This window comes from Lutra lutra, chromosome 5, assembly GCF_902655055.1.
Source record: "Lutra lutra chromosome 5, mLutLut1.2, whole genome shotgun sequence".
In the NCBI taxonomy this organism is placed as follows: domain Eukaryota; kingdom Metazoa; phylum Chordata; class Mammalia; order Carnivora; family Mustelidae; genus Lutra; species Lutra lutra.
In genome coordinates, this window is record NC_062282.1 from 73,863,788 (window position 1) to 73,875,862 (window position 12,075).

A 12,075-nucleotide genomic window follows, 5' to 3' on the forward strand; every position below is an offset into this window, starting at 1 on the left:
TCTTGTTCTTAACTGCAGCAGGGTGAGTATGGGGAGGTAGGTTATTGGGCAGTTTTCTGAGAGACTGAGGATTTCCCAAGCCTATAAGTGTAATGGAGCCTGCCTTTTGTTGCAGATGGAAGAGAAGAGGCGAAAATACTCCATCAGCAGCGACAACTCTGACACCACTGACAGTAAGGCCTTCCATTTGGGGCTCCTACAAGGAAAGCATTTGAGTAATTATCAGGCCCACAGGCCCAAATGGGGGGAGGCTGCCCCATGGTCTCAGTATTCTGATGAAAGCGTTAATCAGGCCAGGTCCTTGTACTTACTCCTGAGAAAGTCGCACACATGTGTGGCCTCTAGACCCTTGCTGTCTTCTTCACCCTACTCCCCTCTACCCCCTAGGTCTCAATCCCACGTGTTTTGCTCTGGTTGGAAAAGATCATCTCCCCTCTATTTCTTTGCATTTGCTGTTCCTGGCTGCTAGGAGCACATCCCTCTCCCTCTGGCCCTTAATGTTAGATCAGGACCCTGTTGAAAGTCTCTGCTCAACAGACAGAAAACCTGTTAAGTTTTATTATAATTACCTGATAGAAGTATCATTTCTTAATTAGCGGTAAGCTCCTTGATAAGAGGGGTCATGTCTGGCTCATTGCTGTGTCCCCAGTTAGAGCAGGTACATAATAGGTATTCAGTAAATGTTTGTCAATGGAATTAACAAGGGATCTTGGCAGGAGAATCTGAGAGGTAGACTTGTGTATGGGCTGTGTGGCAGCTGAATGACTTGGGGGTCACAGGGATGGTCAAGGAGAAAAGAGGCTTAGGGAGCCCCTTCTCAAATGTGGGGGGAGATAAGGGAGGTTTGCGGAAGGTGGGAGCTTTTCTCTAATACCAGAAGGCAGCTCTTCCCAGATGCCTCAGGAACCTGCCCTGCGTGAGCTGGTCTAGTAAGGAGTTCTGTTGTGCCCTGTGTAGGAGAGGTACACTGCCAACTCCCTGCAGCCTCGTGGGAACCCACACGGAGGAAGAGGCTGAACTCATTGCCAGGGAGGTTGGGCCTGGAGCCCTGCAGCTCTGCACCTCAGTTTGTTCACGAATGTGCTGAGCAGCTGGGGATAGCCCCCCACGATCCTGAGGACAGACACCAAGACGGCCAGTCAGTCCCAGCCCCTTCCCTACCTCCAGGTCTCATTCACTGCCCTTTAGAGTCTGTTTGCTCAGCTCAGCTCTGGTGTCTAACCTGGCCAGCCCTTCCTCCCTGTGGCAGGAGATCACAGCGTCCCGCCCTCTGTGGCCGCAACCACATTGCCTGTGGCTTGTCTCAGCAGAGCCAAGAAGAACCGCATCCTTTGCTTCTAACTTCAGTCAGGCACGGGAACCCCTGAGGGCCAGGCACCTGCAGGAGTGGGGGTCTGGGCAGCTGCAGTAGAGTTGGGCTGGATTGTGGCTTAGTCCCTTCCCACCAGCCCCCACCCCTGTACCCTGTACCCACTCGTGGCTGCTGCCCCTTGGACCCACGGGATAAAGGCTGTAGTCCTGCGGTTCAGTAAGGAAGGGCCTCGGACTCTAGTGGTAATAGCTCATGTTTATCGAGCCATGCTCTGGGCAGGGGACTCTGCTAAGCCTTAAGAGGCATGGCATCACTGAATTCTCATAGCTTTTTGCCCCGGTGAGGTTAAGTCATTTGCCCAGGGTGACAAGCTAGCAAATGGGTTTACTTTATTTTTATTTATTTATTTATTTTAAGATTTTATTTTATTTGACAGAGATCACAAGTAGGCAGAGAGGCAGGCAGAGAGAGAGGAGGAAGCAGGCTCCCTCCTGAGCAGAGAGCCCAATGCGGGGCTCAGTCCCAGGACCCTGGAATCATGACCCGAGCCGAAGGCAGAGGCTTTAACCCACTGAGCCACCCAGGCGCCGCATGGGTTTAATTTAGAGCAGCATTCTTCCTACTGTCCTTTCGTGCCTCTGCGTATCGACTGGGCATCATCCCAGATAGGATGGTGTCTCCAGCTATCCCCACCCAGGGCAGGAATGAAGTGTGGCCACAGATGGCCTCCTTCCCCAAGGAATAAGCAGAGGATCAGAGAGGGCAAGGGACCTGTAAAGGATCACAGAGTAAGCTAATCGTGAGTCTAGGTCACTGCCTTTTATTTCCTAAGCCGCTGGGCTTGGTGAGCGGCGGAAGCACTCACGTCCCCACGCATCCTTGGAGAGGTCCAGAGCAGGGACAGGGGCTCACAGAGGTTTCCACCTCCTGAACATGCAAGTCAGAGCCTTCCTTACAGGCTTCCTGTCCCTGGTCAGGGGTGGGTAGGTGGGTGGTGTCCCTGGCCTTCCAGGGGCTCCTAATGGGCTGTGCTCTCTCTGCAGGTCACACTACATCTGCTTCACGATGCTCCAAACTGCCCAGCAGCACCAAGTCGGGCTGGCCCCGGCAGAACGAAAAGAAGCCTTCAGAGGTGGGTAGTGATGAGTGTCTGGACAAAGAGGAATCGGTGGTGAGGAAGTGACAGGAGCGGACAGCTGTGGAGAGTGAGGGAGGGAATGCTGCAGATGCGTGGGGTTGGGGGGAGCCTTCCCCCCCCCAGAGAGAACAGGCCCTGCAGAGCCAGGCCAGTGTGGCTAAGTGCCATGAATGGGAGAAGGGGGTGCGTGTGCCAGCAGTAGCCGTGTAGGTTGTTGTAAAGATGTTCCAGTTGAGCTGAGTGAGAGTAGAGGCCTTTCAAGGATCATAAGCAGGGTAATGACAGAGTCTGACGTGTTCACAAAAGGCCCCACTGGCTGCTGTGAGGAGAAAGGAAAATGTGGTCGGGGTGGGAGCCGGGAGGACTTTTCCTGCAGTTGTCCAGGAGAGAAGCCATGGTGGCTGACAGCCAAGTAGTGGCAGTAGAAGAGGAAGCAGTCAGATTTGGAATGTTCCAGAGGATAAGCCAAGGGCACCAGGAGGTGCTGATATGGGGATGAGGGCTGGGGTCCTCAGGATCATCCAATTAAGTCATCTGCTCCTTCTGCCCGTGTCCCATGTATCTGCATCCTAAGCCTTCCGTACTTGGGCCTGGGATGTTTCTTATGGCAGGTAGAGGTAGGTATGCATGCCTTCTCAAGCTGTGGAAAAGAGCACCGGGGGTGGGTAGTGTTGGACATGAATGGACATCATGATCCTGCTTCCTGTGGCCCCTGAAAAATCCCATCCTAGGACCACGTCACACTCTCTCAGGTCCTCAGTGCATTGCACTGGGCACAGAAGAGGCCCTTTGCACAGATGCAGTCGCAAGAGCATTGAGCCCCCCAAGAATAGGGAGTTTGAATCTGGCCCTGCAGCATAGCCAGAAGCTGGGCTAGACATTTCACTTTTTTAATCCTTCTCAGTCTATCTGTTACAATGAGGAAATTGAGAATCCCAGGGTTGTATAGCCAAGACCTGAAGCTCTTGAAGCCAACATTGCCAAGGGTGGGAAGGCCCAGAGTCTTGGTGCATAGCCCTTGAAGTGGAGTCGGGGAGGGTGTCTTTGTTCTGAGCCTGGAGCCCCGCTGCCCACTAACCGCAGAAGCAATCATGGCTTCGGGGGCGGTCCTGAGCAGTAGTAGTGAACCTGTCCCTTGGGGATAGTGGGGGCATCTTCCTTTTAGAACCTTGCATTTGGAAAAAAACTCCTCGAGCTGGCCTACCCTAGGACTCTCTTTTTTGTGTGTGTAGGGTGGGGGTTGGGACCTGATGCCTCCCATCCCCATCCCCCAACCTAGTGTCCTCCTTTGGCCCCATGGGAGAGGGGTAAAGATGGAAAGAGATGCCTCTGGGAATGCAGTAAGGACTGGGATGAAAGCAGAGAATTAGGTGGGCATGGGGGATGCTCTTTTGAAGTTCTTAGCGCCCTCTTGTATCAGCCCTGCTTAGTGGGTAGATGGATGTGCTCAGGGGCACTGGGATGCAGGGGGCAGAGTGTGCTGTAGGACTCTGGGAGCCTCTGGGACCGCCTCTCTTCTCTTGTACCCTCACTCCCCTCTTGCCCTCTTACCCCCAACATAGAGCCACTAGGGCTCCCCAGTTACTATAGTTGCATTAGTAAAAGAATAGCCAGTTTTTTGTTCCTTTCCTGTACCTAGGAGGCAGGAATTCTCTGCCCTTTTTGGAGATGAGGAACCTGCCTCAGAATTCAACCTGCCCCTGCCCACTGTGGCTATTCAGGTTGGAGAAGAGTGGGTAGTTCTGGGGAGCTGCTGGGGATGGCTGGTTCCCCCAACTCTGCCTGCCCTGCTTTCTCCAAGCACCAGGAGGAGGTGGGGCCGTTTCTCAAGGTAGCAATCCCAAGGGCAGGGCTGCCACCTGTACCCTGGATAGGCCAGGGGCTGGGAGGAAACAGGTGTCAGTGAAGGCTGAGGGGAAAGAGTGATTTGCATGAGGCTAAAAATTCCCCTCCCTCTTGGGTTTTCCAGCACAGAGCCTTTGAACCTTTCTCCACCTAAAAATAGAATCACATCTTTGTAGGGGTGCCGATGCCCAGCTCTGCTAGGGATTGGTTTAGTGTAGCCCTGGTTTGAGCCCCGGGGCCTCTGCAGGCAGCTCTGAGGCCTGACTGAAGACATCTGCCCTCAAGTCCTGGGCTCCTGGAGGGCTGAGGAAGCCCTCCCTGCCTTGAACTGTCGCCAAGGACAAGTTTTTCCTCCCACAGCAGGCTGGAGTGCAGCCTGTGAGGTTTCCCTCGTCCCCTAAGTGAGGAGGCTGAACCATAGCCGGCATAAATTCCAAGTGATCGTGGGGCTGAGAGGAAACCATCAATGAAAGCTTCCAAATTATTTGGCTCATGAGAAGGCGGAGATGAAAAGCAAGGATTTGGCGGCAGATGATGTTTGCACTAAATCTCCTTGCCGGGCTATTCCCCTCTCTCTCTGTGAGGGATTAAAGAGGAGGCCCTTTATAGTCAATAGGGCCTAAGGGCAGAGAGCTTTGGTCACCTTGGTGGAAGGGGATTTGTGAGTCCCATCTGTCCAGTCCCCTGCAGTAATATATCTGTGGGGTGGCTCTCAGGCGGGTCATACAGTATGTTTCCAGTCTGACCCAAGATCCCAGCCAGAATGCTTGTAAATTGATGTGCATGGTGCAGTCCCGTCCCTGCTGGGGAGCCCATGGTTCCCTTTGTCTCTTCATTTCTCAGTGTGGACAGTGATGGCATGGGGGATTTGATAACCAGGAGTTCTTAGCTTAGCAGCAGCACCAGCACATAGTGAAGCCAAAAGCCACAGTAAGGGCTGGGCTTGGGTCTACGCCAGACCGGCGGCTGCCCCTGTGATGACCTGCCAGGGGCCGCCCTTCTCAGTGCTCCTGAAGGTATAAATCTAGGGGTTCCCTCTATACCAGAGTGAGGTGCTGCAGGGCTGGAAAAAAGTGCTCTGACCAGCAGTCAGGACCCTGGACAGGGCTGAGGCCTGGAGGCCCAGCTTCCCTTCTGGCCTTTAAACAGTCAGTGGTCTCCCTTGGCCAGAGTGAAAAAAGGGGTGGGGTAATACAGGCCTCAGTAATGGAGCTGAAGGGACAGGCCCAGGGGTTCCTGGGAAAATGATTTTCGGTGGAAGTGTACCAAGTCTGAAGTAGGCTGCAGGATCCCCTTTGGCAGTAGAGGAGAAAGGTACAGTTGACCCCAAGGACACAGGCTGCTCCCTTCCTCTGCTCTGCCTGCCTGCGGGATCCCAACAAAGCTGAGATGTGTCCCTTAGGGCTTAAATCAGCAGGCCAGCCCTGAAGGAAGGGAAGGTCTTAGCCTGTCCTGGGAAGGGGGTACTAGTATATAAACCATGCTGTGGCCTTGGGTTTCTGGCCTGGCTTGTCCGACCAGATCGTATAACTAGTATTGGTGCTTAGTGGTAAGCACCACTTCGCGGGTCCTATCTCTGCGAATCTAATGGAATCACGAAGGCTATTCTTTTAAATACTAATACCAGGCCCCCATCCTACCTCACCCCCAGAAATTCTGACTTAAATGGTCTGGAGTGGGGGCCCCAGGTCCCTGTACTTTTTTCGAAGCCCTTTTGTTGGAAACCAGGTTTGAGAACTACTGCCACAGACCTTTCTCCTTAATTTGCTAAGATGGGAATTCCTGGCTTGATCCTCCCTGGAAGGACCCTGAGGTCGAAGGAAAAAGAGGAGGCCTTCCAGCCTGGTTCAGTGACCTAAGCAAAGGCAGGGAATGTGGGTGAGTGGGGTACACCAGCTGATCCCTCCCCCCCCAACAGTGGCCAAGGGACTGACAGTTTTCTGCCAACCCATTGGCCTGGCCTGGGTATGAAGGACAGTTCAGGAGGAAACCTGAGGCTGGCCTCGTGGGTTGGAAGCTGCTGTTTGAGGCTGTGTCTTTCTCAGGCCTGGTGTAGAGAGGCAGACGGAAGGACAGGCCGAGCAGTGGGGGTTTCCCCTGGGCAGGGTTTTCAGAAAGTCTGAATCCCCAGAAATCAGCCAATGGGCAGGGACCCTGGTCTTCAGGACCCAAGAGCTACTGATCGTGATTAAGCTCAGCAAGCATGTGAGGGCACCTGACAGGCCCAGCTGGATGCCAAGGGGGAGAGGATGGGGGAGACGCAGAAAACGCAGGCCCTGTCTCCAGGGAGCTGGTCCTTTGGTAGTAAGATGCAGGTGCTACACAGGAAAGCATCCGTTAGGAGAGGTGTGGCCAGCTTTGCCACTGAGGAACTCTGACTGTCTGTCCCTGAGCCTCCAGGTCATCATCTGTAGAGTCCTGCCCTGGCCTCTCTGTTCAGTTGAAGTGACTGTCCTTCCCTGAGGCTTGTGGAGCCCAAAGGTGGAGGAAGTGAGTGGAGGTGCAGACTGGCCTCCCTGGGATCGAAGTCTTGATGGGTGGGATAGGAGTTGGGATGCATCTGTCCTTTTCCTTTGTAGGCCGTGACAAATTGGTAAACCCCTAGACGAGAGAGTAGGTCTCTCTGCAGTTTCCACAGGGACCCTTTACCATACTCAGCTTCTTGCCCTTGGGGACAGGGCCTCAGAGAAAAAGATGATCCTTGTGAATGCGCATTGTCTGTCACCACTGGAGTGTCCCCCAGACTCAGGGTCCATGAAAGTTCCTATCTAAGTTCCCCCCACTAGAAAAGGTAGCAAGGATGCAGCTTATTGGCTTGATCTGTTGCTTTTAAAAAATGGGATCCTTCTACCCTGGGTACCGGCATGGGTGGCCAGAATGTGTTGGGGTGCAAAACCACAGGGTAAAGAAGATGCCTTCCTAGAGAAGTACAGGTGCTATCCAGATGTTTGAAATAACATTTTGTATTAAAACAGTGATGGCATATGTTATAGTAAAAGGCAAAATGCTGACAAACTTTAAAGATAAAATACGAGAAATCCAGGAAGGTTTTATGCTTGCCCTGTGGTTTCAAGCCATGTTTCTAGTCAACAGTTCCTCTGCCGCCCCGTGGGGCAGGCAGGCAGGCGGTGAGGGGGAGCCCTTCCACTGGGCCAAGTGCCTGCTTTCTTAGACTCCTGCTGCCTTCCTCTGGGGTAGGGGGCAGAATCCACTTCCAGTATAGTTAGAACCGGTGCTGCTCTCGCCAGCTGGAAGGTCCTCCTGACCTCTGGGGCTTGTCTTGCGAAAGAAATGTGTGTAATAAATTCTTTTAAAGAGCAGGAAGTGCTGTTATCCTTGTGAAAGAGAAAGAGGGTATGTGTTTGAGAGATGGAGAAGTCTGACCAGATTAGCCTAGTGGTAGCTTGAATGGGGCTGGGCAGAGGGTGGCTGTGTTCAGAGTCCTTCTCTGGTGTTTTATGACTAATTTAAAGTAAGTTTGCTCTTGGCTGAGATACTCTTTTTTTTTTTTTTTCTTTCTAAGATTTATTTATTTATTTGAGAGAGCCAGCAGGGGTGGGTGGAGGGGAGAGGAGAGGAAGAGAGAATCCTAAGCAGGCTCAGTGCTGAGCAGAGCCCAATACAGGGCTTGATCTCATAACCCTGAGATCATGACCTGAGGTGAAACCAGTCGTTGGAAGCTTAGCTGACTGCGCCACCCAGGCACCCCTGGCTGAGATACTCTTTATCAGATTCCAGCCCAGGAGGTTTTTTTTGTTTTGTTTTTAAGATTTTATTTATTTATTTGAGAGAGAGCCCCGTGTGTGCATGTGCATGAGTAGGAGAGGGACAGAGGGAGAGGAAGAAGCAGGCTCCCCCCAGGGCAGGGAGCCTGACTTAGACCTCAGTCCCAGGACCCTGGGATCATGACCTGAGAAGAAGGCAGAGGCTTACCGACTGAGCCACCCACACGCCCCTCCCCCAGGAGAGACCTCTTAAAAGAAGAAATACCTGGCTGGCTCCCAGGCAATAATATTGCAGTGGTTAAAATATAGTGCAAACCTCAAATAGTGGTTTACTTCAAGTCTCAGTTTCTCTATCTGTAAAATGGAGGTAATATGGATTAGTTGGCGTTATATGTAGAGATACATGTATATTATATATACTTAAAACATTTAGCATGGCACCTGATTTAATAGGACAATTACTTTTCAAAATTAGCTGGTTTTTTTATAAAAGATTTTATTTATTTTAAAAAGAAAGATTTTATTTATTTATTTGACAGAGAGAGAGATCACAAGTAGGCAGAGAGGCAGGCAGATAGAGAGGGGGAAGTAGGCTCCCTGCTGAGCAGAGAGCCCAATGGGACTCTATCCCAGGACTGTGAAATCATGACCTGAGCCAAAGGAAAGGACTTAACCCACTGAGGCACCCAGGTGCCCCTTAGCTGTTGTTTCTAATGAGATGAAGTGCTCAGAAAAAAGCAATTGGGATTTAAAATGAGGTATTCAGTAGTAATTTCATTTGGCTCTTTCAGGACAGACCCCCAAACATCCTTTGGAGGATTTGGGGGAAGGTCCACTCCTGGCTTTATGTTGGGACTCCTAGTGTGGACAATGGTCAAGGAGAGGCCATCTTGGCCAAAGCTATTTTCATTGACTTTGGGACAGTGACCAAGACCAGTTCCTAAAGTCACCTGGAATAATCTTTGGGGCCAGTCTCCTGCATACCAGGCAGGAGAGGAAGTTTCAGAGTTTAGTCCCACTTTAGACAAATCCTGGGGTTTATTCATTCATTCGCTGCTCAGCATTTCTTGAACACCTGCTGCATGGCGGGAATGGTGCCACAGACAGGTCCAGTGATAATCAGGACACACGCAGCCTCTGCTTCTCTCAGCTGAATTACTGGAGGAGATGGACATCCAACAAATAATTACACAAATAATCCTACTTTGTAATTAATGATAAGGGGCAGAACCATCCCTTATGTAACTGAACTTCCTCTTGGTGTCTCTCGATCTGAAATACACCCTGATAAAGTAATTGACCCTTGAGAAAAGGAAGCAGAGACCAAGGTCCCAGGATGAGATATTCAAATGACATCCACTAATCTCGTGTTCATGTACAGGAACTCTGTGCACGGCCCAGGGAAAGTTGCCTGTGGTGGTTGTCTTTGCTTTTAGAGGTCATGTCAGCCTCCACTTTTAGTTTCTGGCAGAGCCTATTCTGGGTTCTTCCTGGGGAAATAGGTGTGGAAAACCAGACTGTTCGTGGTTGTCATCTTCAGTATCAGGAAGAGGAACTGGAGGTCAGGGCCATGCGTGTATCCCTGGGTCTGGGCAGAGCAGGGTCGAGCACTCCCTCCGGAGCTGCTCTGGCTCCCCAGCACTCAGATTGGTTATTACCTTTGAGTTTTAGACCTTTTAGATGTTCTTCATACTGTTTGAAGAAGCTACAATTAACATCTCCCAAGCAGCCCAGCAGAACGTGGTTGCTAGGCAGCAGACCTTTAAAGACAATTTGTCATTTTCTGCCATAAGAGAGAAAAAATAGTAAACATTCACGTTCTTGGAAAAATTACTTGTTTTCCACCTTCCAACTTTCTGGCCCTGGCAAGGCCTCTGGTTCATCAGTGTCTGTTTTATTCTTTATTTAGTTTTCATAAATAATTCAGAGGCGTTTGGGGAGAATAATTGAGCCTTTTTCAAGCTTAACCTCTGGCCATTTGGAACAAAAAGGATGTTTGGGTGGCGGTTGGGTTGCTGTATTTGTGGACAGGTTGTGTATAAATGTACAGAGGCTCCTTTGGAAGGTGCAGGGGACCCAACTGCCCAGCTGTAGGTAATCTCGGGCAGCAACCCAAGAAGGTGGCTTCCGGTCCGTGGAAAGCTCTTGAGCCATTCAGCCTTTGTTTAGCACCTCCCAGGGGCTAGGCCCCCATGTACACTGTTGGGTTCCAGCCTGTGGCCCGGCCAGACCTCATTGAGCTCACCAACTTCTTGTGGGGGCTACATGGTAAGAAACCAGGCGATTCCAATACAGGGGCTGTGGGAGGTCAGAAGAAGCCCAGAACCCAGCCTGGGATCAGGGAAGGTTTCCCAGAGCAGATGTGGGTGGGACCGAGCCCTCCAAGATAAAATAGGCTGGCACCACTTTGGCAAGAGAGAAGAGCATCCCAGCAGGTTGCTCCTCTGTGCCAAGGGGAAAAAGTGCTCCATAGACTATGTGTATCTGTGTGGCCACAGGGGCTGGTCAGCCCTGCAGCTCAGCCTGAGGGAAGACAGTGGAAAGCCACCCAAGGGCAGGGTGTGGAATTTGCAAAAGCCACCATCTGATTTGCATTTTTCAGCCTTTGGGGAAGCTGATTTGGCTTCTTACGGGCATTGAGCATGTGGCCAAAGGGGGCCAGGGGGCTTGTGGGGGAATGCTGGCTGGCTCCAGAGTTTGTGGCCGGGGATCCTTTGCCACTTCTACCATGTAGGACCTGGTATAGGTTATTTAACTAATCTCAGGTTAGAGTCCCAGAATAGGCATGATGGATGGCAGCATTGGCCTCACAGAGGTGGTGTAGGGACTGCTATTAAATTAATTCCAGAATATCCCTTACACTGCTACCATATCCCACAGTGCTCTTTACCTGTTGGCTGCTGCCATTATGACAATGCTCCCCTTCCTGCACTTCATCAGTTCCCTGCCCAAAAGGGCCACCTGTGTCCAGTCTGCCACCTGATCCCTGAGTGACCAGGATGAAACATGCACCTCTCTTGGGGCTAGACTCTCTCTCTCTCTTTTTCTCTACCTCTCCCTCCCTCCTTCCCTCTTTCCCTCTGTCTTCCTCTCCCCTTGTCTTCCTCACCTCCTTTTCTTCCCTCCCTCCCTGCCTCTCCCCCTCTCTCCTTCCCTCTCCTTCCTGAATCTCTCTGATCCAGTTGAGCCTGGGATCCCTTCTCTCCTGCTGAGTTCTCAACGTCATGCCTGTTCCTAGCTCAGGGCCACCTGTCCCCTGCTTTTAGGCTTGGCATTCTGGTCTTTAAGACTCCAGCTTGGGTAGGGCACTGGTCCTTGGGCTTTGACCCTGCAGACCAGAGGCTGAGAATTGCTCTAGTTAGGTCCCCTTGCTTGGGGACTTCATCTCTGCGTATATCCTTGAGGTACCTTACCTTGTTGATGGGGTTTCAGAAAGCACCGTGGAGGAGCCAACTGAGGGCCTCAGACCCCCTCGGGTAATTTACCAGAGAGGCCCTTTCATTCATTCATTCCCTTACTCAGCCACTATTTTCTGAGCACCTACTATGTGGCAATCATCATGCCAAGCACTGAGGACGTAGCAGACAGCAGGATTGCTGTAAGGGAGGTCGGGGGAGGTGGCAAAAAATAAGTAAATAAATAACAACAGGAGAATACCAGTTAATTGTTGGGGTGTAAGTGCTGGGAAGCAAGGTAGGTTGACAGAGTGAAAGTGGCTCTGTGGGACACTGGGCACTCACTCCCTGAGTCAGGGTGATCAGGAAAGGAATCCTAAAGGAGATGGTGCTTATATGACAGCCAGGATGAGGGAAGAACAATAGCTTTTAGACTTACCCGTGAGTCTCTGGAGGAGTGCTTAGTGACAGTAGTGAAGGGTTGATTTCTGGGCCTGAGATGAGCTGTCCCAGGTAGGAGGCTCCCTGTGGCATCAGAGCGACAAGGTTTTGGCCTGGACCCCACTTGGTTTACCAGGATCGGAGAACTTGAAGGCTGTGATGTGTCCCCTGTGGGTTCAGTTCACCCCACCAGGCCCCATCCTGGCTCCAGAAGGAAAT

At 51.6% G+C, this 12,075-nt stretch overlaps 1 protein-coding gene across 21 annotated transcripts in view; it reads left to right on the forward strand.

Annotated features, from left to right (window-relative positions):
- The window catches only part of JADE2 (jade family PHD finger 2), a 53,327-nt gene that overhangs the window by 10,764 nt on the left and 30,488 nt on the right, over positions 1 to 12,075 (forward strand). For 12 of the 21 annotated variants that reach the window (XM_047731456.1, XM_047731460.1, XM_047731461.1 and 9 more), the window contains 2 exons: positions 116 to 215; positions 2,356 to 2,444. In XM_047731456.1, coding sequence (XP_047587412.1) covers positions 116 to 215; positions 2,356 to 2,444 — 189 coding nt within the window. Of the gene's footprint in view, positions 1 to 115; positions 216 to 1,023; positions 1,139 to 2,355; positions 2,445 to 12,075 lie in introns of those variants that run through there. The other 9 variants (XM_047731469.1, XM_047731470.1, XM_047731473.1 and 6 more) reach the window with 2 other exon arrangements.